The sequence below is a fragment of the Sceloporus occidentalis genome, unplaced genomic scaffold (genome assembly GCF_023333645.1).
Source record: "Sceloporus occidentalis isolate IW3139 unplaced genomic scaffold, rSceOcc1.0.p SCAF_4, whole genome shotgun sequence".
Taxonomy (NCBI): Eukaryota; Metazoa; Chordata; class Lepidosauria; order Squamata; family Phrynosomatidae; genus Sceloporus; species Sceloporus occidentalis.
This window is the reverse complement of record NW_028316984.1, coordinates 50,656,679-50,684,559: the sequence shown is the minus strand read 5'-3', so window position 1 is coordinate 50,684,559 and position 27,881 is coordinate 50,656,679. Positions and strand designations below refer to the sequence as shown.

The window sequence follows — 27,881 nt, the reverse complement described above, 5'->3', positions numbered from 1 at the left end:
TTCTGTTCCCCACCTGTCTTCGATGATCTGTATTTCTACTAACCTTTTACCATTTCCTAGTTCAGATGTACAATAATTTCACTGGATTTACTTAATATTGTATGTCCACTTGCTGCAAACAATGAACCACAAAAGTTGATTCTTTCTCTTGCTTTTAATGTTGTGGCAATATTGGCTGCATCTTAAAGCACATTGAATGTTGCTTGGTACACTCATTATCAGTTTACTTCTACACAAAAGAACCCCAGATCTTGCTCTTTGCAAAAAAAAAAAAAAGCAGTACGTACGGTGGAAATGTGTCGTTGTGTTTCCCGAACACGTCTCATTTCAGGTGTATCCAGGACAAACGCTGCTTTACCTTGTACTTGTTTCCGGAAGCTATCAGAATAGAGGACCTGACAAAAGGAGAAAGGGCCAGTAAGTGTAGGCCGGTCAATTACAGAAGAGAGTGAAGAAAGATTTTATATGGAAGGCATAAGAAATGAGCAATGTATGAAGAAGTCCTGAAGAGAGATGCAAACAGTGAGTGTTAATTATGGATGTGCATGTGAGAGGAATATGCCTCAACTGTAGTTTAATAGGCATAAATGTATGTTGGCTTTAAAATACTGTTGTGAATGGAAGAAAAATATTTTTGATATAATGCATAATATTCAAAACAATGGAGTGACAAAGTTCCATATCTCACCCCTCTAATTTTAGAACACGTATCAGGATAAAGATTATGGCCAAGAAGCCATAGGCATAAAAATCAGGATCACTACACTTTTTAAGCTGACCTTCACCTTCACCCTTCACCACCACTTGCATGACTCAGTATCAAGTAAATTTGATACTAGAATGAACTACTCGAAGGACATTTGACCAGGCCCTCCCAGCCATGATTAAGCAGTCTCAATTTCCCGCTACTAGCATTTCTGTCTTTCAGGGAAATACTTTTGGCTGGGGACCAAACATCTCTTTTTTTCTCTAAGTGGTTAGCAAAGACTCAGGGCAGAATTCTGTCAATGCCTCTCCATCTTTCCTACTAGGGTCAAGAGCAGACCTAAAGACGATGGTAAGATCCTAAAGTCAATTCAGCTGAAACCCAGTACCTAGAATGCCCTTCCCCATAACACAAGATTAAACAGACCACAACACTGGGAGAAACTACTCTTGGTAGCCCAGTCCCAACAAGAGGCAGTTACCACACTCAATACTAGCTGAATTTCTAAAATATCTATGAAGGATAGCGTCATGTAAAATGCATCTAAAACGGGAATAGACAGCTTGGAAAGGTAAACTTTGGAGCTTTCCACTTTGTCCATCCCTGACCTAAGGGCTACAAAAGCATAGTGGTTTTTTTTAGGCCTGAAGTGGGATACACAAAGATGCCTATCAAACTTCTCAAGACCTTGGTAAGGTAGTACTTCCAAAGAACCACTGGAAATGAGTAAGCAAAAGCTTTAGGGGTCCATCCTTTACCATACATCCTACCTTTGGTTCTTCCAGGTCAGCACTTGTTTAGAGAGTAAAGCAGTGTAATTTAGTTAGCAATGGTGTCAATTCATACTTTCACCCTACCCCTACCAAATTTCTAAACACAGGATAAATTGATTCATTCTCTTTCTTCAAAACTCAAATGTTTTAATTTCTATCAATGTTATTAATAATCAGCTTGTGCCTCTGACACCCAATAAGCTGAAAGATATTTCTGTCTGATCTCTCTGGCTCATACAAATTAAAATGACACCCATTCTGCACTGTTTTCCATATATCTACAATCTTGAAAGAGAGGAGCGTGTGGATGTGTTTGCGTTACACTGGCCCAAGGAAACAGAAGAAAATGAATGATCAGTATTTCACTTCCAAAAGCTTTACTTTATATAAAAATTAAGCATGAATTACATTAAATGGAATATAGTAATTATTACCACTCCGAAACTCTGATGGGGAAATAGGCTGGGGAGATACAATGTTCCTCAAAAACAGGAGCTGAATCAGGAAAGGCACTAAAAGACACCAAGGGGAGGTTGTAATCTGGAGATAGGAACCTGTGCTGTACACAGCCCAAATTCTTCCATACCTCTGCTGTGATGGCCATTCCCATAGATTTCACCCACAACATCAGCAGCACCACAGTTTGGAACTACAGCTGCCAGAGCTGCTGCTCCCAAAACTCTGTTTTAAATGACATCCTTCTGTAAAATGCTGAATTGATACAAAGATCCCCACTCCCCTCCTAAATTCTAAGTTTAGGTCCACACTAGGGGCAGCTTTACAGATCCCATTATGAAAGTGGAGCTGACAAATAAATTCAGAAGTGTGTGTAATTGAAGCACCCATGAATACACATTCTTAGCCAACCCACATTCCATGTTGGATGAGGGTGTCTGCCTGTGTGTTGTTGTTTTTAATGCTGAATCCACTTTCAGCAAGAGCAACTAGGGTATGCAGAATAGTCGTCCAAGTATGGTGCAGGTGCCATACAGAAGAGAACAAAGTATATGGAAAAGCAGACAATATTTTGACTGTATCTATGCTGTCTCTCGGGATCAAGACATTTACTACAACTTGCTTCTTTCTGAGCCTGCTGTGGGGAACCAAAGTTTCTATTTATGTAGAATACAGGCAGTTGAAAGGGAAAAAAAGGGGGGGAGACAATCTAAAACCATTTCAGTACAAACCATATATACAGTTAATTCAATATGGTATCATATTAACTTTTTAATGACTGTTAAGCTGTTATTTGGGGGCAACAGTTATTTTAAAATCTTTACACTGGTTCTAATGTAAAAAGTAGGAGTGAGGTCAAGCATATACATAGGTGATATTTTAGTATTTTAAAGGTCAAAATATACTTGTAATGATATTAATAAAGTTAATCATTGGGCAACATTTTTAAAATCGAGTATAGAAAGAAGTTCATTTATGGGTGTTAAAAAGATATATATTTTAGATTATGGATTTGCCCTCCTGAAAAATACCGCGCTAATGTTTTCTTGATTGCGTCTAGCTCTCTCCATCTCTGGAGTGACAGGTGTCGGGGTTCCTTTTCCCAGGCTTTCTTTGTACAAGACCTACACAGCATACAAGAAAGTGTCCAGAAATCAAAGATTAGATCACTGTTGGAGAACCACTGTGTTAAGTTGTGTTACTGTTTAATCATACTCATCATGACATGTGAGCATTAAAAAAAATCAAGAAAGTGGTTAAAAAGTTATTGGATTAAGTAAAAGAAGAAAAAAGAAATAAAGAATAAAATGTTTTAAAAACAGGGAAACAAAAAATAAAACAAGAGGAGTGGTTTCTTTGAGACTATGTAAATAGGGAACACTGAGATAAATTAGATGTAGGACCAGGTTGATCAAGTGTGTTATTAAAAAAAACAACAACAACCAAAAATCATTTTATTGCTCTTTCAATATTAAAAAAAAAAGCTTTATTTTTATTTCAGTACCAAGCTAACGTTTTCTTGATTGCGTTTGGCTCTTTCCATCTCTGGAGTGACAGGTGTTGGGGTTGCTCGCCCCAAATTTTCTTTGTATAAAACCTAAGTATTGTAAAAAATATATATTCCAAAAATGAAAATACAAATAAATAAAACAATAATTTCAGAAAAAAATAATAATGGTGGAAAGGACTAGGAATAAAAAGACAAAAATTGATAATAGTGAAAACTGTATAGTGCTCAGTGTAAAACTGATAGATCAAAAGGTTGTGAGCTTTCCTGTGTATATTTTCTCTTGCTAGACCATACAGGAGCTCATCTTTCCTTAACTATAGTTATAATCCTCCACACCGTTGCCTGAGCATAGGGATGCTTCCAGGGGGTTCTTCAGACTTCCCGTGGAAAGGCATTATGCACCTAGTCTATCTCTGCCTCCTTAACATTTTTTAATGGTCAGAAAAACATGGAAAGGTTACAAATAGAAAACAACCATGTCTGGCACTCCCTGTATTATTTATGTGTTTTTGGCAAGGTGACTGCAAGACAAAAGCCTTGTCTGAAAGCACCCTCAATCTCATTGAAATTCAAAGTGTGAAGGATTGCCTTTTCCATTTGAGTCTCCCTGTCTCTAGTGTGACTCACTCATTTCTTTGAGAAACATACATAACTTATGAAAAATACACTACCAGGAATATGTTCCAGTACGAATGCATTGATAAAGAAAAAAATCCAAGGAGCAAGATGTATAAGAGTGAACAAAGCAAGTAAAATAATTAAAAGGAAACATATTCATGTAAAGATGCAGACTCTATCCAGTTGGCAACATCCATAGCTTTGTACCATGGCTGTTCTCAGGGAAGTCCCCAAGAGTAAAATCACAGTCCAGTTGTCACAGTCTTGTGTATCACATTTGATACACAAATGCCTTAGGGAAATCACTTGGGTAGTTTATTTTTCACATCAGTGTTGCTTCACACAGTTCCACAAAATGTCTGATACTTAATTTTAGCATCTTCATTTGTCCATGTTAAGATGCTGTAAGAAACTGGGCATGGGTGGAGACTCTTAGGCTTATAGCTGCTGAATCCCCTGAAGAAATTTGCAACATTCCAAAAATACATGGGGGATAGAACCCAGGAATGAACAGGGAGCCCAAGCAACAGAGAATGAAATATATAAACTTCAAAAGAGGAGAGTAAGGTATTCTTAGTGCGAAGATTGATGAAGATCCAGGCAAGCATTGTTTCTTGGATGTTTGTGGAGATAACAGGACTAGGAGGAAGATTGGTCAAAGAGCTAAGGAAGGGTACTGAGAAGGATTTCACCGGTACGATTAATTAGTGCTTCCTAGGACATGGTCAAGGTTGGGAGAGATTTTTGCTTTCTCAAGGTTTGCAGAAATACTAAAGTAGCGGAGTTTTTCACAGATGTATAGGTTTCTGCTCAGGAGCCAATGTGCATCCCACTATTGGGGGAGACACAAAAGTTCTGTTTCGGATGCAATATCAGACATTTAGCAATTCCCTCCCACCTCTCTGGAAGTAATGAATCATTGATGCTAAGCTCCTTTTAACACTGACTGTGAATTGATATGCTATATTAGAGTCCTTCCTCTAGTGTCAACAAAGGATCAATTTGAAAAGGAATAGCACTGAAGATGTTGTATTGCATTTTTCTTCTTGAATGTTCTCTCCTTTGCTCTGACATCAACAAATGAGTGGCATACTTAAGTGAATATAATTACAATACAATGCTGATTGAATATCACTCTTCACCAAAGTAAGCAGTTTTGATTGAAGTTGTTTTTTCTATTATTAAATTATTCTTTATACATTCATTCCCACAGGCTTTATGTCAAGAAATAAATTATATGGTCTAGGATATACAGAATCTGCCTGGATAAGGTCTTACAGTAATCATTTCAAAACTATCATTTCAAACCCTTTAAATTCTATGGTTAAAATATTAATATTGTCAGGTTTATTTTATGCATAAAATGTCAGTATTTTATATAAGGATCAGGATTTTAATTTAAAAAGAGTGAATAATTTAGGTATTAGAGGAAGAAGTTTCTGTAATTTGTTAGGATGTTATTTTTAAAAATTCTTTTTAAAAACACATTTTAAAAATATACCGAGCTAATGATTTCCTGATTGCGCTTGGCTCTCTCCATCTCGGGAGTGACGGGTGTAGGGGTACCTTTCCCCAGTCCCTCTTTGTATAAAACCTACAAGGTACAAAAGGGTAGCAAGAATTCATATAACGGCAATGATTACATATACATTTTATCAGTTTACTATGTTAATACTTGAATTGCACCAGCTTTCAGAGAAGCTAGCTGGTTGTTGATTTGTGTCATCTACAACAAGAGACCTTCAATCAACATCCATATAGGGAAATAATGTAGTAAGAATGAGAAGGTTGAAAAGGTAGATAAGGCAAACCAAGCACAGAATTTTCTGAAAAATAAAAAGATAGGAGTAAGTCAATCCAAGTACTGATATGTTAAAGCTAAGGTACCAAAAAGAGTTCAAAGGGTAGGAGTTTTGTGTTAAGATGTGAATGGGTACTATTTTAGGTTAGAGAACATGAATTTTTAACTACACATTTAATGTTATTTTAAACCATTCCAATCTTTTTCTCCCTTCTTTTTTTGAATACCGAGCTAATGTGTTCTTGATTGCGTTTGACTCTCTCCATCTCAGGAGTGACAGGTGTAGGGGTACCTTTCCCCAGTTCCTCTTTGTATAAAACCTACGGGATACAAAAGAGTATCCAGAAATCACAAAATAGCAGTGATGATGAATAAATATTAATAGCCTTTAATGATGTTAATACTTGGATCACACCAGCTTCCAATAAAGCTAGCTGGCTGTTGATTTCAGTGTCATCTGAAACAGTTATATGCTTAAATCAACAGCCATGGAAGAAAAATAATCTAGTAGGATGAGAATGTTGGAAAGATAGAAAATAAAAGATGACATTCTTTTCTGAAAAATAAAAGGAGTGAGTCAAATCCTAATACTACAATGTTAAATCTTAAGTAGGAGAGAATGTTGCAAAGGGTATTGGTACTATTTTTTTTGTTAGAAAGTATGGATTATAAACACATCTACATCTTATTGTTAAAAGTTCAGGAATTTATTTATTTATTTGTTCTTCTTCTGAATACCGAGCTAATGTGTTCTTGACTGCGTTTGACTCTCTCCATCTCAGGAGTGACTGGAGTCGGGGTTGCTTTCCCTACATTTTCTTTGTACAACACCTGTAGGACAGAAGAGCAGCCAAATAAGCCAGTAATAAATAAAATACTGTGTTTATTTTACTGAAATGTAATAATAATTTTAATTTGGATGCAATTATTTTATGAAGTATTTGTGTTAATGGTTTTACAATAATCATAAAGCACTCTTTTTTTTATCCTGAAAAAAAAACAAGGGCTAGTGTCATTTTTTTTGCATCTATGTATAAAATGCATAGAATACAAAACAGTCAAGCTGGTAAAAAAAGAAGTTATATTTGGGAAGGAATTTCGATGTGATGTGGGAAGGAAAGATTAAATAATCTCAGAATGTGATATAGTTCTGCAGTAAATAATAATAGCCAAAGTTTAGGGTTTCAAAAAGATGTAAATTCACTTGCAAGATGTAGTTGAGATGGGAAGAAAAAGTTAATTCATAAGGCAAAAGAGAATTAAAGTGACTGTTTCCCCAGATGTACCGAGCTAAGTATTTCTTGGTTGTGTTTGACTCTCTCAGTCTCTGGAGTGACAGGAGTTGGGATTCCTGTCCCCAGTGTTTCTTTATATAGGACCTGTAGGATGAAAAGGTGGTACAAAAATTGAAATAGCAAATGAAACAACAATTAATGAAGAAAAATAAAAGAGAAGAAGGTCTTAAACCTCCTGGGTATGCTTTCACAGTGCTACATGAGAGTTTGTCCATGTCATATTTCCACAATATGTTTCCTGTGGTTTTTTGCTTTTTCCATCCCATTACATAGCATATATGGGTGGGTGTATATAATACACACAGTATAGACTCAGTCAGATACAGGCAGTTTTTATTCATACAGATTCCATGGAGGGGATTGACAAACATGTTCAGCATCCCCATTGCAATTAAGGGCACTTAAAAAGACTTTGTGGATGTGTGGATCATACCCAAGGGACTAAGAAACCCACTAAGTTAGCATGACAGAAAGTCTGGTGCTCAGTATGAATTTGAAAGTTCTGAGGGTAAACTTTAAATTTACATGGCAACTTTGTGAAGTTAGACACACATACTCTGTGTGTGTATGTGTTTGTGTTTTTGTGTACAGTCGGCCCTTCTTATACACAGATTTTTTATACATGGATTCAAGCATCCACAGTTTGAAAATGTTCAAAAAAAGTATAAATTTCAAATATCACACCTTGATTTTCCATGTTTTATAAGGGACACAATTTTGCTATGTCATTATATTTAATGGGACTTGAGCATACAAGGATTTTGTTATCCATGGGGGATCTTGGAACCAAAGCCCAGCTGATAACAGGGGTCCACTGTATGACTTTTTCCTCATCAGTATGACTTCTTTTAGGTTTTCCATTTTCAAGATTCATCATAGTTATTGTGATTATTACTTAATACCAGACACATTGTGGCAGTCAACTTGTAAAAGAAGTTTCCCTTTGCCATGTTAAAATAATGCAAGAGTTAGCCAAGAAAGAAACAAAAAACCACTGTGAAAGATATCACAACTGAAAATCCCCCAGGCAGAAATATAACATATCTGTCAGTTTACAATTATTGCAGTTTGGACCAAACGTGAATGGTTGAACCTAGTTAAAATTGTGTATGATGTACATTTTTCCAGTGTCTTATTCTGGAATGTAAAATTATTTATTGTAGATGATTTTCTCATTAATTTTGGATTGATTCATTTTTTAAAAAAATACTGTGCTATCCTTTTTTTAAACCCAGGAGGAGATTTTTGACCATACACTTTTAAAAATGCCACACAGAAATAAATAGGGATCTTTTTTTTAAAAAAAAAAAAAGGTCAAAGTGATTTAATAACAAGAAAGGATTGGGGCACTGAGAAAAATGCTTTAACATGTTCAGGATGATGAACTTTAAAATTAGGGTGGGAAAGTATAAATAAATTAATTGCAACATTGAATGTGGTCACTGGGTATTTTAATAAGTTGCTTACATGAAATTAACCTCTAAGGGATATTAAAATGTTAATTTTGATGGGGTCAGTAATGAACTTGATCATATTATCATGATCAAGTTAGGCCTAAATCCTATTGTTAGCCTCATGTAAAATTCAATGAGTCTGGTTTAGTTAGGAATAAACAATAGGATTCAAGTCCTAGTCTTATTGAATGAATGCAGCTTGTATTCCTGAGATAACATTCAATGCCAAGAAATATACATTTTAGCCTCATCACCAACAGTGCAACCCTATGGATATCTTTTCAAAGAAAAGTTCCATTAACTTCAACAGAATTTATTCTCAGAATGTAGTTTGGGGCCTTAGGCTCCATATTGGAAAGAAGATGCATGGGTGAGTAAATAAATCAAATGAATGTATGTTAAGATCTATGTCATTTAGTTCAATTTGCTATATGTAAAAGTACATACAGGCTTGGACCCCCATGTTCAGCATTAAAGTAGGAAAGAATCTGATCCAATTAAAGACACAGTGAAAGAAAATACAACATTTGTTTTGGATTTAAGGTATAGTATTGTATTGTATAGTACTATTCTTGTTGTATGCCTTCATGTTATTTCCAATTTATAGAGACCCTAAAGCCCCATGGGGTTTTCCTGGCAAGATTTGTTTAGAGGAGATTTGCCTTTGCTTTCCTCTGAGAAAGTTTAGTATTACTGAAATAAGCTAAAAATTAAATAATTACCAGTGAAGTCAAAATAAAGTAATATCATATTAAAATTAATTTTGAGTATATTGAAAGAGAGGCACTTCTCAGTTTCATTGATTTTAATTAAACAAGAGTTAAATATTTAAAGTTAAGGTTGCTCTTTTACTGAAATAAAAGTCATGTAAAAATCTTAAATTTGGCTAGATTGCCTCCTATCTACAATTACTACCAATACAAGCTTGGAGTAAGCTTAACACCATTTAAGTAATAAAAGGACAGGGAAGGTGGAGAAGTGATCACCAAATGATTAATTCAATTTCTAAAATTACGTCAAATTATAAAAATGAATGTATTTTTGTTACTAAGAACAAGTTAAGTAGGGTAGTGGTTAATTACATATTTAATCAAGTTAAAAGGGTACTTTTAACTATAGAAATACCGAGCTAAAGTTTTCTTGATTGCGTTTGATTCTCTCCATCTCAGGAGTAATAGGTGTAGGAGTCCCAGCCCCTAAATTCTCTTTGTACAACACCTGTGCAACAAGGAAGTGTCAAAAATACTGTAATTAAAAAAAACATTTTTAAGTGGCAAATATTAAAGCACATGGTCACTGTAGAGACTGAAATTTGCTGGTTTTCTTTATGACATTTGGAAGAAAAATAAAAAAACCCAACAAAATACAAAAGCCTCCCTCTCACAATCCAAAGTGTTATTAAAAAAAGTTCAACATCAAATATTGGTTGACTTTAAATATCAATAAAATATGCATAGAGATCCAATCTAACACTGGTCTCACACAATTTTATGCTACTGTTGTTTTGAAGCTAGGAATACTTGCCCCATTGCTGGTTCTTCACCCTCTTACTTTTTATTGTCACAAAAAAGTGAAATGAATAACCTGCCAGAGCAAATGGGCAGACAACAGCAGCTGCAGGAGGGGATGTAATCTCTGGCCATTTGTCCAGAGAGCCCATTGATCCCATTTGGGTTTAGTTAACTATAGTCTGTATTCCACCACAATCGGTCTTTAAACAGAGGCTGGATGGCCATCTGTCAGGGATGCTTTGATTTAGATTTTCTGCATGGCAGGGGGTTGGACTAGATGGCCCTTGCGGTCTCTTCCAACTCTATGATTCTATGATTCTGGGCCCAACTACAAAAGCATATGTGCTCTTGGAATCCTTTTCTTGCCAGCTGCCAACAAAGGATGGATAGAAAAGCATCACAAAGAAAAAAGTAGGCACCAGTCTTGTTCTTCACCATCTTTTTCTCCCACTTAATGCAAAAAATAAAATAAAACAAACAAACAAACAAAAAAGACACCAAGAGAGAAAAGTAGGTACCAGAAAAGTGATGGTGAGATCTAGTATATGTTTGTGAGAAAAGTGCTGGAAATGTGTGGTCAGATCACTGCATCTGCTGCAGTGCATTGCAGGAATTTATGGGGAACATACTCTCTACGTTATGTAAGGAAGGGAATAATAGTACAGGTGACTGGAATGTATATAGGGCTATTTGTGGCAGTTTATTCCTCAAAATGTGGTTTAATTCAAGGGTTTTTTGTTTTCTTGTTGAAAATTACAAACTCCCAGTTTTGTTCAGATAGTGTAATACATTTTCAGAGCTCATATTTGCCATAAATGATCATAACTAATTTAAGTAATATACAGTAGACCCTCCATATCCAAGGATTCTGTATCCATTGATTCAACCATCCATGGTTTGGATTTTTTTTTCATTCCAATAAGCAAACCGTGATTTTACCACTTCATATAAGGAATACCATTTTACTAATACGGTATATATAAATGGGACTTGAACATCCATGGATTTTAGTATCCATGGGGGTCCTGGAACCAAATCCCAGTAGATACCAAGGGCCCACTGTATTGTGATCATTCATAGGGGAAACATATTAGCTTTTTTATTTTAATTTTGCACTGCACCAACACATGGATGCCAAAAGTTATTAGAGGCACTTCCTGTTATAAGGAGATAAGGGAATTTACTTTGAATATCATTTGCTTTAAAACAAATATTATTCGCTTATTAGAGGAGGGGCAAGGAGAAGAAAAGAATATACTGAGTGAAAAGGAAGACCGTTAAATATCACCACAGAACTGAAATCATTAGTGCTTTCATGTTCCACTTCAGTGGAACAATCACAGTGATTTTATTGATTTGATTAAAATCATGAGGAGTTGATATTCAAAGTCTCGTGGAAGGATTAAAATTATATATATTTAGCAGGGGTTGATGGTTGGTTAAAAGGATTTATATAGAGATGGTTCACAATATACCGAGCTAATGTTCTCCTGATTACGCTTCACTCTCTCCATTTCTGGGGTGACAGGAGTTGCCATTCCTGTCCCCACATTTTCTTTGTAAGCCACCTGTAAGGGTACAATAAAGGATCCAAAAAAGAAAGACACCAAGAAGTAGACAAAATAATTGTGGTTTGGTTGTGACTAGTACTATCTAGTTTTAAATCCCATGCTTGAAGTAGTACAGAAAAGTAAAAGAAAGTTTAGCATAGTTAGATTATTTATCAAATGTGTGAATGAAAAAGAAAGTCAAAGTAGCAAGTTAAGGGCAGCATGTGTGTGGAATGGATAGTGTTAATTTCATTGAAGACCACGTGTATAGTTTGTCACAGCTTTTTAAAATTATTTTAATGATATGAAGTTGTGGAATTAAGATTAAAGAACATCAGAAAGGGGAATAAGTCAAGGAATAGAATAGAATGAAGCAAATGGAAGTTAGGATGTTAATTTTTGACGATGAGTTGTTAAGGTAATTTTGATTCCATTGAGAAATACCGAGCTAATGTGTTCTTGATTGCGTTTGACTCGCTCTATCTCTGGAGTAACCGATATTGGAGTTCCTTGCCCTGTGTTCTCTTTGTACAAAACCTGCAGAATACAAACACCCGTGAAGTTGAGAAGAAGGCTGCGAACCTCACAAAAATTCACATACAATATAGAATGTAGTTCAGACATGCCTGTGGTATGTTAATATTTGGCATATTAATACTGTGTAGGAATACAAAATTGTCCAGTTGGAGATGTTTCTATTATATTTTCAAAGTTTGGCTTTTTGGAGAACCCAACTCCTGGAAACACCTTTCTTGACAAAAACATGTTATAGTTTGCTGTTGCTGTTGAGAATTCACTCTCAGTTTTACACCTGTATTTCTCTCACAAACTTTGGTCTGAGCCATAGTCCAGGCCCTAGGGCCTAGAGTATAGGGCCAAAATCTAGTAACCAAAGCTGTAGGCCTGAAATTTGAGCACTACACAGTTTCAGACTTTTGCCAATTCATTTAGTTTTGATTTTAGAAAAAAAATAAAAAGAGCATCAAAATTATTGCCCATTTAAAAAAAAAGGAAAAGCAAAAATCAAGCCACCACATATTCAAAGTCTTGCTTTTAAAAAAAGAGGGAGTGACACAGCATTTAGTAAAAATGTCATAAAGCAATTGATGTCAATGAAGTTAGAAATCAGAAAATGTAGTGCCTGACTTGAAGACTGGATTATGGAAAAATGAATTTTAAAAACAATTAGTATTGCAAAGAGCCTAGGGGAAAGGAGATGAGGCAGAGGTCAAGAGAGGAGAAAATAATACTTGTTGGTATGGCTTCATAGATCCTTGAAAATTTTCCCTAAATGTTTTCTTACTAACACACTGGAGTTTATCACACAGGAGACTAAGTGTCTAAATCCTGTGCAAAATCAGAATTTAAATCTAGGACACATCCACAAAATCGGGATCGTTTTCACACTCATGAGAGGCATTGAGCATTAATGCCAAAATAAACTGCACAGAAAGTGGACATTGGCCATTTTTTACTTTCTGGAGAATCCTCAAAGTAAAAAGCAGCTCATTTTGTCCATTTTCTGGGCAGTTTATTTTTACTTTAATGCTGAATGCCCATGACGTTGTGTGGAAAAGATCCCACTTTGGGGGGATTTTTTCACTTTGTGTACGCGTTAATACGTGACATTGTGTGAAAATTATCCTGCAAGATTTCCCTGTTTTAAATCCCGTTTCTGCACGGAAAACCCCCATGTGATAAACTCCACTGATAACAATCATGATTTTAGTGGCCACATTTATGACAAAAGAAGAATTTCCTTGTTCTTCAACCAGATCTACAGAATAGTATTTTATTCACTAATGACATAAACTGTAACATGTTTCTCATTTTACTAAAGTGCAATAATCCAGCTGTTCAGAATGTGGCCCAATAAGATCTGATAACATTACTGGGCAAAGCAGAAGACTGAATTAAATAAGGTGCAGTAAATTGTTTGGAATTTCAAACAAAAGGATAATCAATAACAGATGTTCAAGCTTCAGGTACCATGTTGGCCAAATTTCATCTGAAGCCTACTGAGAATTAGTTTACCATGACCTATTATATAAGTATTTCAAATAAATGAATGAATCTAAATAAATAAATACAGGCGCCACAACCTGCAATTAATTAAGCCAACTAGTAGGCATAGATACAATGGATTTTATTTTGGTCAGTGGCCAAAATACCTATTGTCACTGTCTAAGCAAAATCACGTTTTATGTGCAACTGCTGCTACTACTCACAAGCCTGGTCTTTTCCAATAGGTCAGTGAGACAACCTGCTTTATGAAGGTACCAGATTTTGGGGTACCATTATAAGGAAGCAAGGTGTCAATTGTTTTATTTGTTGAACTACCCCATACATAGTGTTTATTTGTATTCCACGGCTTCAGCAGCCAAGATTTCATTTTTTATCAGTCTCTGAGTCTTAAATTTGTTTTTGTATTCTCCTCTCAAGCTATAAGTAGTTGTCAAAGCTATTGGAGGTTAAAATGGAATAATACTAGAGAAATGCCCTTTTAGGTATGAAGATTGGTGATGATAGCCACAGGTTAGCAAGGGAAGAAAAAAACTGTTTAGTAAAATCAACAGCGGCACACCGTTATGGTTCAGCTCACACACAAATGAGCGTAGAAAATATCAGCCACTACCGAGCTGATGTGCTTCTGTGTCTCCTTCACACGTTTTACTTCAGGAAGATCAGATATGGGAATTCCTTTTCCGATTTGTTCTTTGTACTTAATCTAAAAAGTTGTATACAGTTCAGAAGAAACAAGACAAAACAAAAATGACTTACATTATGTACAACAGAAGACACAGTATTCATGTCACACAAGAGAACAAATACCATTGAAAGTTTACATATTTTGGGGAGCTAAAACATTGCATACACCCATGTGGAAAAGTCCTCCCCAAGACTGTGCTGAAAATTAGCAAATATTCCTGCAGAAACATTAAGCGTTATATCTTGCAGCCCAGTCAACAATTTGATATCAGTGGAAGGGCTGATGCCAATCCAAACCCACAAATGTTTGTATTGTATTTTTTTTTTTAGGCTTAGATAAATAAATATAAGATGATCTTAGTTTAGCCCACAGCATGTGTATCTCAGCCACTATCTAACGTCATGGGCAGGGGGTACTATTGTTCGAGTGTTTGCCTTCTGTGTTTTCCCTCAGGTTGGTCACTGTGGAAACCTAATGCTAGATGAGCTAGCCTTTGTTCTGATCCATTGGGGCTCTTTCTATGTGGCTGAAGATGCACTTGTAAAATATCTTTTATATTTCTAGAATTCACTGCAAAGCATCTCAGTGGAAGCACCTGACTGACTCCACTTTATGTGTATTGACAATGCCAGTGTGCTGTTGATAGCCAGAACCATATATTCATGCAAGCACTTCTGCTACAGACCTATCCTGTTTAGGAGAGCATCCTAGTCTTTTCCTTTAATTATTGCCAACAGAAGCTAAAGTCATACACCAGTGCTCCAGAAGTTCAGCTGCAAACAATGAGCTTTGTATGCATATCATTCATCCACATGAACAATAAGGACATCTCACTGAAACATGAAACATTACATCACTCAGATGATAAGGATGGAGCCTTTGCATACAAGAACCCTTCTGTTTGTAATGCTGTGATTGAATTGAGGTCAGAATAGTGGTTGGATCCAGAATTAGCTAGACTTATTCAAAAATGAACCTTATGTTATTTGTCATATATTTAAGACTTGTTACTTCAATGGGTCATCTCTAGTTTGAAAAACTCTGGATTCAATCCTATAGAGACAGAGTAGTCTCAAATATCTATCTACCTTATCTAGAAAGTATAATTTGCCATGATCTTACGACAGTGCCTAAATGCTACTGAAATCAGTGGCACAAATTAGTCAGAATTAATTTGTCCCTCTGTTGCAGTGAGGTTTAGTCAAAACATTAGCTGGATTGGTTTTGAAGACTGCAAATACAAATATACTTGATTAAACTGTGTATTTTTATAATGCAATAAAATAGATCTAGGTGTCCCTAAATTTCAAATAAATAATATCTCTTAATTATTATTTATAGACATTTTAAAAGAGCATCCTATTCTATCCAACATGGGTGTAGATACATATACAACATTAAATAAAAGCACTATTTTATCTCTTTTTTTAACAAACTGTAAAAAAAGGAAAGCAATACATTGAATACAGTATACTACATTCAAAACAACAAACTTGATAAAAACATCTCCTACCGTGGATGCTAGAGGAAAAGAGAAAGACAAAACAGAGATAACAGGAAAAGAAATATACTAAAGAAAGAGAAAAATTCTTTAAAATTTGTGAGCTTCAAATATTGTAACTATATTTGCTGCCATCAACATTTGGGGAAAATTAAAAAGTGAATATAGCTACTATCTTCATGTCATCAGATGAAAAACATTAGTTGAACATTAGAGAATGTTAATAGTTAGATTTTTTCCTAATGTGAATAACATTTTAGATATGAAAGTAAAAGATAACTAGAAAACTAGTTAGCAAATTATGTTTTGATTAATGATGAAAGTCATTGCCTTTTCACATTAATTGAGAAAGTTTGTGTGTTATGCCAGAAGTGTTGTTAGGCTCAAGTGAAGTAGATGAAGTTTTATGAGATGGAACAGCTCAGGTCAAAGTGTTAAAAAAAATCCATTGGTTTTTGTACCGTGCTTATTGCATCCTGGGTTTGTTTAATTCTCTGCATCTCAGGTGTCTTTTCAATAGCTGTTCCTGTTCCAATATCTTCTTTATATAAAATCTTAACCAAGACAACAAAATTGAGCATAGGAAACAACATTGTCACTTGCTACATACAGAAGGACTACACAAAAAGTGGAGACTCAAATAGCAAGAAACCTCTGAATTCTGATTGGGTCATTATGACAGATGCATTCACATATGAATCATGCCCATTGTGTCAGGACAGATTGATTAGAATAAATAATAATAAATAGTTGAAATTGAAAAATAAGCCAATTCCCACTACTCTTAGTAGTACTCAATAGTTTTCAATCGTTCAAAGAATTCAGTAGTTCAAATCTTTAGCTAATATAGAGGGGCAGAACTAGATAAAATAACAAACAGGCAGAATCTGTGACAAGAAGTGTATATTTGTCCAAAGAAGATTTTTAGATAATTTCTTTTGGGCTGGATACAAATATACCCATATTCACACAGGAAGGAAGTTCACTTTTTCTGTTCTGGCTACACATGCTGTGCCACATATTAAATGATGCTCTGAAAGATCACCAGATCTACAGTGATAGTTTCTGGAGGGATATGTGAAGGAATATAAAGGAGCCGCTCAGGCGTGATGTATCAGTCTTTGTGGCTACAAACCACAAATACACTGATTTTAAGATAGAAATTTGTATTGTGACTTTCCACTGTTTTTGTCATCCTTCTGTAATCCATAAATAATAATGACCCGTTAAGACATCACATATTGACAATATTTGGCATCATCTTGAGACCTCCATGGTTAAAACATACTGAGAACAAAATAGCTGATTTTTTTTTTAAAAGACACAGCAAGTGGCTAACAATCAGCTGCCCTTAAGAGATACAGCAAGCCTAGAAAACTACACATTCATAGCTGGCAGAGTCACATGACAAAAACAAGGACAGAAATTTCTTTAACAGTGTTGTCAGTTATGCTGGACACAACCTATTGGTAAACAAGACATTTCTTTTAAAAAGAGAGACAAATGAGCAGTGAGAATTCCACCTAATAATGACAACATTCGTAGAAAATAACAAGTTTCTGAACTTCCTCACTCTTACATACAAGGCCAAAGTGCATAATATCTTAAAAGATTTATTTATTTATTTTATATGCTGCCTTTCTACCAAACTGAATCCAAGATGGCTAATTGGATCCAAGGGAGCTAGCAGGTAGGTACTTCTCTTCCTCCTTTTTTCCAAATATCACTGCAGAGAAACAAATCCAAACTGGGATACTAATGTGGAAGAGAGGAATCCTTAACTACTTTTGCTCTGATCTGGACAATGTAAATTACAGGTGCAGCAAGTCTTCTGATCTGGATCAGGACTACATTGGGAAGCAAAGGATTAAATTACCATCCACTGTTGCTGGACCCCCCACCAGTTCCATATTCAGATCAAGCCCCTGAAGCTACTTTTGATGGAGTAGAGAGACAGATATTGCTCCTAGCTCCATCTTTAAAATAACATGAAGTTTGAAATATAGATATGTAGAGTTCATGAAAAGTATCACTGGCACTCAGGAAGTTTCTCATATGTGGAAATGTCTGCAAAATCAGAGTGTAACTGTGATGATATTGCAGTGTGGTGAAATATAAGGTTACCGTGCTGAAGTTCTTCTGGTTTTCTTTAACTCGGAGGATTTCTGGTGTTTCGTGTACAACCGTTACTTTTCCTTTGCTGTCTTGGAAATCATGTTGGTACCGAAGCTGTTAGGAGAACACAGGGTTTTTAAATCTTTTTTGTCCTTGCAGGAGAATTTAGCCTTGCTTGTTTACTTTTTGACTTTCTAAGATGTAAGAGTCAGTAATGTCAGTATCTGTATCCTAATAGATGTGATTTCAGCATTTCAAAGGTGCTCAATCACTCTTGCACATGTGAGAATTCCAGTGGACACCTAGAAGTCGGAAATATTTAACAGAAGGAGAACCTCTCCAGTATTCCCCTCATAGCATTTTAGAAAATGGAGACTACTATGGATGATGGATAAGAATTCTGTTTACACAACGTCTGCCCCTTCATGTTTTTGTAGGTTGGTGCTGATTCCCAAGCCATGCAATCTTTATTATTAGGGCCTGTGCTATTAGGGCTTTTATTTGCCCTGAATCCCCATTTTTCTTTCTACACCACAGAAGGGACCACAGTACTCAAAATCCCCCAGCCAGCTTGGGCACTGATTTGATCTCAGGAGCAAAATTTGTGCATATTATGCACAGATTGAGTGTACACGGGAAGAAATCCAAATGGACAATTTGTCCTCTAAATTCTGCTGAGGCAAAAATGTTTGCAGTGTTCACACAGACCATGTTTCAGATGTTTCTCTTTGATATGATTCTGTTTAGGATACAGAACCCTTCTAGCTATAATAGACTAAGTAACAGTGAATACTACCAACCATCTGTGAAAATGAAGCACAAGCCTTCACATCCTAACAAATAAACTGTTTCTACTTAAAGTCACCAAAGTCACAATCCAAAGACCACTACCACCAGGAAAATAACAATTTTAGCCAATGGGCACAAATATGGTAAAAGTCCCTGGCATATTGGGGGAAAACAATTGCTCATCTCTCACATCAGATAGCTCAAGAAACACTGATATAAACTATTCTCCATGTATGCTCTGTTTACTCTATGAAAGCATATTGATACACATACATACCATGCTAAAGTTCTTTTGGTTCTCTCGTACTCTCTGCATTTCAGGTGTTTCTAGAACAGGCACATAGTAAGACATGGTTCTCTCTGCATCCTCCTTATACTTTTTCTATTGTTCAAGGTGAAAGAAAAGAAAAAGATTTACCACTGTTGTAATAAGACAAATATAATGATTGTCCTAGCTTAATCAGTAGCTGGATAAAAGCACCTTTCAATGGGAAGCAAGATGAATCACTTTTTCTACATCTCACTGTATTAGTTTGAATTCAACAATGCAAAGGAAAAGCATCAAGACAATTTTTCAACTTGATTGCATTCATGATAGTGATGGTTGAAGATTGATTTTTTTGAAAAAAAAAGATGAGAAATAATTGTTTTTTAATCTGATACCTATGCTGTTTGTTTCATTTGTATTTTAGGTGCAATCCATAGATAGGCAGGTAGATAGATCAATAGATATTTGCATAAGCCACAAACAATTGCAAACCATTAGTATACTGAGGTTTCAAGTATGTGTTTCTAAGACATTTTAAATTTGCATACTCAAAGGTATGAATATGACAAACATACATTTGCAAATGTGTATCATACTTGTCAGGAACTATGCCTGGCTACTGGATCCTGTTATGTGTACACTAGCTGGTTTTCTCTCCATGTAATACACAAAATGACCCAAAGGTGAAACTAGTCAGAGAATTTATTGGAAAATGCTTGGAAAGATGGTGAATAATAATCTCATGATTTGATCAAATGAGATGCAGTAACAATCACTCCTAAGCACTCATTTGATAGTTCTAGGCCAGTGATGCCCAAACTCTGGTCTTCCAGGGGTTTTGGACTTCATCTTCCAGAATCCCAAACCATGGACCAACATGGTTAAGGCTTCTGGGAGCTGAAGTCCAAAACACCTGGAAGGTCAAAGCTTGGGAATCACTGCTCTAGGCCAATGGGCAACACAGGAGGGGACCAAGCAACCTATCCTAACTGGCTCTGTTTTTCTGTGGCTACAAAACCATTATGATTATAATCATCATCATCTTTATTGGAAGCAGTAGTAATAAATAGTAGCATGCATTTGAGAAAGTAGACTGAAGCTCATGCTGCCAACGTCTTTATTTCAGTTAGTTTCTAAGATGCTACAAGATCTCGCCACATAATGATTCTACATACTAGCATTAGTAGCAGCAGCAGTAGTAGTGAATGTGAAGACCAGAAAGTAAAGCATTCAGATATATGGAACTTCACAGCAATGTGACATCTCATCTATGGATTTATGTGAAGGCATCATTTTTATTTGTTTATTCTCCTTATATGTCACATTTCTTCTACTGAACTGAAGCCAGAATATACCAATATTAAAAACTGAAAAAGTTGCTTTTTGGCAACAACTCCCTCCATCTCCCAGGTGTGGTCCTAAAAGGTAACTTTTCTATGTTTTGTCATACACTTGAGGTCCCAAGCAATTTACTAGGACCAGACCTGTTGAGCTTCAGAAAGTAGTATTAGTATTAGTAATAGTAGATTATTATTATTATTATTATTATTATTATTATTATTATTGAGAAACATAATTTAAAATAATAGTTTTCTTTATATAAAACCGATCAACCCACCCACCCTGGCAAAACTAGTTGTAAACACCATCATTACCTGACTAGAAAAGTTCTTCACGTGTTGTGCATGGATGATATCTGGAGTGTCAACAACAGTGGTATAGTTGGCCTTTTCCATTTCTGCAGACTGCTTATATTTAACCTGTTGGTGAAAGGTCACATATTGATATCATACATACATTTACACATACTGTATACCACTTCCTGAATTTCTCTTCCTTAGGGAATTACAATGACTCAAAATCCTTAACCCCTGGCTCTTCTCACTGACCTGGCTAGCAATGTCTGTGGCATTCCTGGCCCTCATATAATCAGGTGTTTCCAATGCGAGTGCTGTCAGGCCTCTTCCTTTGATTTCCATATCCAAAGCTCTCCTGTATTCTTTCTGTAGGTCAAAAGGAGTGATACAGATAAGACATCATGTTGGGGCATCTTTATGAAGAGTGACACTCACCCCATTTCTCCAAGGGTAGTCTCAATGTGGTTCACCTTGCAAGCTACACATGCCAAAATGTTCTACAGGAAAGGAAAATATATTCAATGAAAGAAGAACTTAGTTAGCAGAAAATATAAGTCTTAAATTTTAGATTAGTAAGGCTTTATTTGAATTAATTAATTAGTTATATTATATCCTGCCTTTCTCCTAAAATGGGGTTCAAGGCAACTTGGAAATGTGAAGTAATCATGAAGCAATAAAGTATATAAAAGCCAATGTGGTGAAGTGGTTTGAGTGTTAGACCAAGACAGTTGGAAACCAGAGTTGGAATCACTGCTCAGCCATGAAGACCCACTGACCTGGAGCAAGTCACTCACTCCCAGCCCAAGCAGAAGGCAATGGCAAACCTCCTCTCAAGAAATCTTGCCATAGAGTTACCATAATCAAAAAATGACTTGAAGGTATGCAACAACAATGAACTATAAAGATCCCAGTGCAATAATATTTTCAGATGAATGTTGTGTTAAGCGGCAACCGAGATACCCTTTCATCCCACTGCTATTCCCATGATTATTTTAGAATCATGTTAAGGAAATGCTTTGAGTATCTGTCGGACCTGGGGTGATGCCAATAGGTCACTATTAGTTATTTCAGATTATGAAGGATATATAAATATCACTAGAATTATCTAGTGGAATCAAATTAAAAAAAATTGGGGCCAACTCTAAATTCATAGAGGCATCACTAGGGGGTTGTAGGGATGCGGGCTGCACCAGGTGACTCTCTAAGTGGGGGTGACACCACTGTTCCCCAAAATCTGACTTTTGGCAGAAATGGGCTATACCATTCTTCTGAATCCCTATAGAACACTAAAGAGATGGTATGAGTGGGGCAAGACTCAGTAGGAGGAGAAAGGAGAGCCACAGTTTTTTTAATTAAAATTATTTTAAAATTAAATTTCAAAATTTAATTTTTTAAAAAAATTAAAAGTTAAGTTTTAAACATTTTTTAAAAAATCTTTTTAAAAAGCACATCTTACCAAAGTTTCACTTTAACCACAAGAAACTATGTACATGTAAATACATTTAGGCTGTACATATGATTTTGTATTTTAAAGGTACAAATTTAATTTGGCTAGTTTGCTATGTCACAACTATTACTGTTACATTTAGTGATATATGAGAATTATGATTTATCAGTAACATTAGAAAAAAACTTTTATATGGGGGCTGTGACATTTAAAATGACTTTCACTATAAGGCTGGAAGCAATAGCTTGAAGAAAATATCATTGTGAATAGAAGATTGGTTTCATGCAGACATTACAATTACATTGTATAATGATGATTTCCATGGGAAGCTAAATGTGATATGCATTTTTATGCTATCTGCAGATTTTCCCTGCATGCTTCAAAACCAGTTGGAGCCTATGTCCATAATTGCTTGTCAGGTTAAGACTTAAATCACATGACAATTATTTGAAAGATGTGTTCTGATACTATTCAAAGCAGCTTGCAAACAGTTGAAATATAGTTTATTCTTGTACTGTAGTTGCCCAAGGTCTAGAAGGAACAAATATTAGGAAATGATGAAGCCCCATCATGGCTTCCTCCCACATGGTTTGGTATTATAAAATAATATATAATAATAACTTTATTACAGCCATTTGGCCAGCACAACAACTAAGGTTTGGTATTAATCATGCACAAATGAGGAATGCCACCATGGAGTGGGTCCACCACTGCTTAGATAATGTGAGAGGAGTCACCAAACCTTTACTCCATGAAGTGAAAAGCCTCACCTCATTCAAGATGGAAGTTGCATTCTTTGCTCTGAGGAGATCTGGGGTCTCATCTACAATGGTGAGACCTTTACCTTTGACACCTTCTTCCAAATCTCTCCTGTATTCTTTCTAGAGGGAAGAATGGAGGGAAAAGAAGGAAAACTGAAGGAATGAAAGAAGAAGAAAGGGAAGGCAAAGAAGGGAAGGGAAGGGTGCTCCAAGAAAGAAAATGAAGGAGAATGAAAGAAAGCAAATGGTTTTTATAGTAAAGCACCAAACAATTATGATGGCGAAGGTTTTACCTACTATACAAACACACATAATGAGACAACCACTCTTTGTAAAAAAAACAAACACATATAGAGGGACAACAATATTGTCTCCAACAACAGGGAAATACTGTAGTTGCTAATACAATTAACAATTAGTAGTTTTTTTAAAAAAAAAACAAATACAGACTAAAACAAAGCACAGACAATAAAATGAAATCATGCTTAGGGTAAATGTTTACATCTGTTAAGGAAAGCAGTGAATGGGCTACTTTGGTAAGAATAATTAGTGAAACTAATTGGATACTTTATAGCAGAAAAAAACAGAGTAGCTGCTACCTCGCTTGCTATTTTGGTGGCATATTTGACATGCAATAAAGATGGTGTAATCTCCAGGCCGGAAAGGTTTCTGCCTTTAATGGACTCTTCATAGTCTTTTTTATATTCTTTCTAATAGGAGTTAGAGAAGAAGAAGAAGAAGGAAAAATAGAATTTATTTTGGAACTATGCAAAGTAGACGTATAGTTTCCAGCTATGGTATAGTGACATTATAATTTGGTACCTAGTTACAGGTCCAATCTTGGTCTTGTAACAAGTTTTCTACCATTCTGTCATTTGGTGTATGTTGGTATTCTGCTATATTACAAGCAGACTGTGGGAAAGTTATGTTTTTGGATTACAGCTCCCACTGCATGTGCTAACTTGAGGATTCTGCGACTTGTAGTCCAAAAAGTAACTTTTGTCCAATCTTAGGAGAGAAAGGGTGCTCATAGAGCATAGCACTCAGCTTGTTCAACAAACACCAATGTGGTCTGGTGGTGAACACCCTTATAGCCACAACTGTGTCACTGTCATAATACTTGGTAGCTGTCATGGTAAATCTGAAGAAGGGGAAAGAATGTTACAAAAGCCAGGAATCCTACAAGATGTGCATCTCCGTGTCATTTAATCTGCCCAGAAAATGTCTGTTATTGGGCAAAGTAAAATATAATGAAGTTAACAAACTTATAGTTGCATTTCCCTTTCCCATAAACCATGGTCAAATGGACAACTGCATTCTGAAAGGCTGTATAATGAAAACATTTGACAAATTCACCCAAACAGTATGACCAACTACCTTATACAAGTATGTTTCACCCTGTATAAGTTTTACACTAGGACAGAACAATATCCAAACTTCAGTTAAGTTGTAAAATATAGTGTGAAACAAAATAAAAATATAAAAAATTGCACGCCAATGAGGCTGAAAGAGAGGATACCATAACACTGAATATAAACAAGAGTTTTTGAAGTGACTCCAAAATTAAATGATGCGAACAAATTTATGTTTGGATGAATGGGTAGACTGAAAGAAAGAACAGAACGGAAATGTCCAATCTGCCTTTGTATATCGGCAGTCTTATAGCAATTAATGCCATATAGCTAGTTCGAACTACAGTAGATCCATTGAATCAATGGGACCTACATATGTTTACTCACTACTTGATGGATCTATTTTGGAGAGACTAAACAACAGAATTCATACTGATATCTATTCACTGCTGTTTTAGATGCCATGTGTTTGAATTAATTAACATGGGCTCTGATTTACTAATGACTTGCCCAAGGCAATATGGTTTGACAACCATTTTATCACTTTTAGGATGTAAACGGCTTAGATGAATATGACATTTGAAACTGTTGAAACTGCTAGTGAGGATGTTAGATGGAAATATGAAAGCCTAACTACCTAAAGATAGCCCACAGCTCACACTTTTCTACATGTAGTATTGTTGCACCAATGTAATATTGGATTGTTCTAAATGAGGGATAGTTAACCTGAGACACATTGGTCATCAGTAGCAAAGGCTGTGAGAAAATGTGGCACTGGCGGTGAGCAGGAGAGAAACAGGAGATCCTATCTATGTCAGGGAATGAGACTGACTGTCCAGCTTGCTTCACTGTTGCTCATATTTTAGAAGCAAAATCCAAGAAAGGCACACGAAGGGTATACATGTGCTCTACTGTACAACAGTTACTTTATCTCACACTTTGAGGTTGTCTTCTGGTACACTGAACTACAAGATTGAGCCTCACTTTGGAACAACTGTGCAATGAAAAATGAAGCAATCAGTAGAATCGCCCACACATTATGACCAACCACCTTATACAGTATTTCATTCTGTATAGGTTTCACTGTGGGATAGAAAAATGTCAAAACTTCAGATTAAACAGGCTACAAGTAAACCTTGTAAAGTAACAGAATGACAACTGAATGAGGAAAAAATAACTATGCAATTGCAAACAAGAATTTGAAAGTGTTAGAGAAGGCATTTCATACAAATTACATGATACTGCTTTTATCTGACAGTGATTGATATATATGGTGTTCCAAGGGAAACTGAGAAAACACAAGTGCTTTATTTATTTACATGCTCAGTTTTACCTTAATTTGACGTATTCAGAGTGAATAGACTCCCTCATCACTAGGTAGAGTGAAGCAGTCGCCTTGGGCAACTAATTTTTGTGAAAAGTCGGGAAATCAAGAGTTTTTAAATTTATTATAATTACATTTTTGCTTCCAGGAAGGAGGAGATGTGAGAGTACGTCTTGAATGTGGGCAGCTTGATTTGACTGGTGGGTGAGTAAGTGCTATTTTTTGCTGCTCTACCTCAGCCTGCAAAATGCCTACTGCTAATCCTCTTTCAAATGGCAACCATGAATCAATTTGTAATAGATTTCTAACAAGGCACACTGTACAGTAATACTACAGATGAACAGAGAAATGATTACTCCCCTTACAAACATACCATCAAAATGCATCTCCACTATTAAACATTTGACTCTGACTGGAAATAATACAACCATTACAAATACATTTTCTAATCTCAGTGTAGGCCACTTTTTAACTCTATGATTCTGTAGAAGGACCCTACCTCACTCTGCATATGCTGAGATTCCTTAGCAGTGATGTACGTTGGTGTTTCAAAGTCCAGCATGGGCTTCCCTCTTTCCTTCTCATATTTTTCCTTGTACTTTACCTGTCAAGAGGAAGGCAAATGCTATTTCAACTGGTCTGTTGCAGTATATACAAAAATACAGAAAAACTGCTGAAGAGAAAGTATTTCCTCCATTCCACGCCAAGAAATCATGGTGTTCAGATCAAAAAGCCACAGAAACTGTACTGCTCTGTATAAGATGAAGCCCTGAATCACCACTCTAAATTACCACAATTAAGCTGGGGTTTTGTGTTAATGTGGCAACAAGATTGCTGCCCAAGAAACATTTCTGCATATCACTGGGCTCCTTGTTGCACCCACAACAGATGACGTCAAAACTACACAGGTCACATGATTAATTCATCAGGTCTGGAATGACAATATATGCATTTTTACAGATTTGTCCCGAAGTAACTTTTGAGTCTTTTATTTACAGTAATTGCCTCGCAGCAAATGAGTGGAAATACCACAAACAGTTGGAAAAAACATCAACAGGTTCTGATGTCTGCTGGTACCACTGCACTGCAGTCTTAGTTGTGCATTTTTCTCCATGCCAAGTAGTTACTAAAACGTTCTGTGGATTAAGTGGATGGTCGGTCATGAATGACAAATAAAATGTGAGACATACTTATCTGACTTACTATGCTCTGAAGTTCTGAAGCTTCTTTTAGGTGGATCTGTTCAAGGTTATCAGGAACCACATGGTAGTGACCTTTACTCTTCTCGTATTGCTTCTTGTACTGGTACTAAAGGGAAGGCGTCAAAAACCACCTCAATAATAAAAAAAAATCTCTAACCAGATCAGCTCTCTAGGTCCAGCTAATCCAAACATTTCCACAATAAAACAAGAAAGCAGAAGTGCCAGTTTGAAAAGGACGGGGAGGAAAAAAAAAAAGGGGGGGGGAAGATATGCATAAAAGAAAACAGTGAAAATAAGCCCAGACTAATATTGAAGGATGGCCCTTTGCAATATTATGCAAAAATGGACAGTATCTTGTAAATAAAAAACAAAAGCAAAAATTAAAAGCCCCAACAAATCAAGATTAGGAAGAAAGAACCAAAGAAACAGGGTACAGAATCTATGATACAATTAAAAATGGACAATGCAAGTCAGATCTTCTTCTCTTGTTAGCTTATTCATCATTCTGTGATCTAACAGCAGGATGATAAACTCCAGGAAAAAGCAGATTAATATTCAGAAGGGTTTAAAAGTTTAAAAAGAAGACATTTTCTAAATAGTAGTAGTAAGTACAAAAAAAAACCAAGAAAACAAGAAAAAATGGTATTTTTGTTAGTAAAAAATGTAGGTTAAAAAAAGTTTTAAAATGTCATTAAAAATTGGTTAGAGGTTTTCTAGTACCAGCAGTTGTAAACTAATAGAGCGCTCTCTAGAAGCTAAGTGTATTAAAGTTGCTAGTCCACATGGGAAATGCTCATTAGGCAAGAGAGAAGAGATCACTACCAGGTGATTTCCTGGGAACAGTCAAGGAGGAAAGCTGTTACAGAAGTTGTTAGCATAGATTATCCCAGAAAGGCAAATGGAAGAGATGGTAAAGGGGAAATAGTTTTGGGGTTAGGTAACAGGCTTACAGAACTGGCCAGCTGGCTGGTGTTCAACACATGATTCATTGATAGTGATTCTGACATGTCTGTCACTGGTTTGTGAAGTTTCTTCAGGTCTGCTTTATACTTAATCTGTAATAAGGAGAAAAAAAGTAGACTATAATAAATGCTTGTATAT

The 27,881-nt window shown here is 35.9% G+C and overlaps 1 protein-coding gene across 1 annotated transcript in view; it reads right to left on the bottom strand.

Annotated features, from left to right (window-relative positions):
• Positions 1-27,881, bottom strand: part of NEB (nebulin) — a 212,763-nt gene that overhangs the window by 4,949 nt on the left and 179,933 nt on the right. The window contains exons 130-150 of the mRNA XM_089520035.1: positions 27,731-27,835; positions 26,782-26,886; positions 26,078-26,182; positions 23,502-23,612; positions 22,912-23,022; positions 20,947-21,060; positions 20,713-20,817; positions 19,067-19,171; positions 18,010-18,114; positions 16,347-16,439; positions 14,310-14,402; positions 12,119-12,211; positions 11,600-11,692; positions 9,739-9,831; positions 7,151-7,243; positions 6,603-6,695; positions 6,092-6,184; positions 5,565-5,657; positions 3,440-3,532; positions 2,967-3,059; positions 288-395 (exon numbers count right to left, since the gene is read on the bottom strand). Of these exons, the coding sequence (XP_089376161.1) occupies positions 288-395; positions 2,967-3,059; positions 3,440-3,532; positions 5,565-5,657; positions 6,092-6,184; positions 6,603-6,695; positions 7,151-7,243; positions 9,739-9,831; positions 11,600-11,692; positions 12,119-12,211; positions 14,310-14,402; positions 16,347-16,439; positions 18,010-18,114; positions 19,067-19,171; positions 20,713-20,817; positions 20,947-21,060; positions 22,912-23,022; positions 23,502-23,612; positions 26,078-26,182; positions 26,782-26,886; positions 27,731-27,835 (2,097 nt within the window). The remainder of the gene's footprint in view (positions 1-287; positions 396-2,966; positions 3,060-3,439; positions 3,533-5,564; positions 5,658-6,091; positions 6,185-6,602; positions 6,696-7,150; positions 7,244-9,738; positions 9,832-11,599; positions 11,693-12,118; positions 12,212-14,309; positions 14,403-16,346; positions 16,440-18,009; positions 18,115-19,066; positions 19,172-20,712; positions 20,818-20,946; positions 21,061-22,911; positions 23,023-23,501; positions 23,613-26,077; positions 26,183-26,781; positions 26,887-27,730; positions 27,836-27,881) is intronic.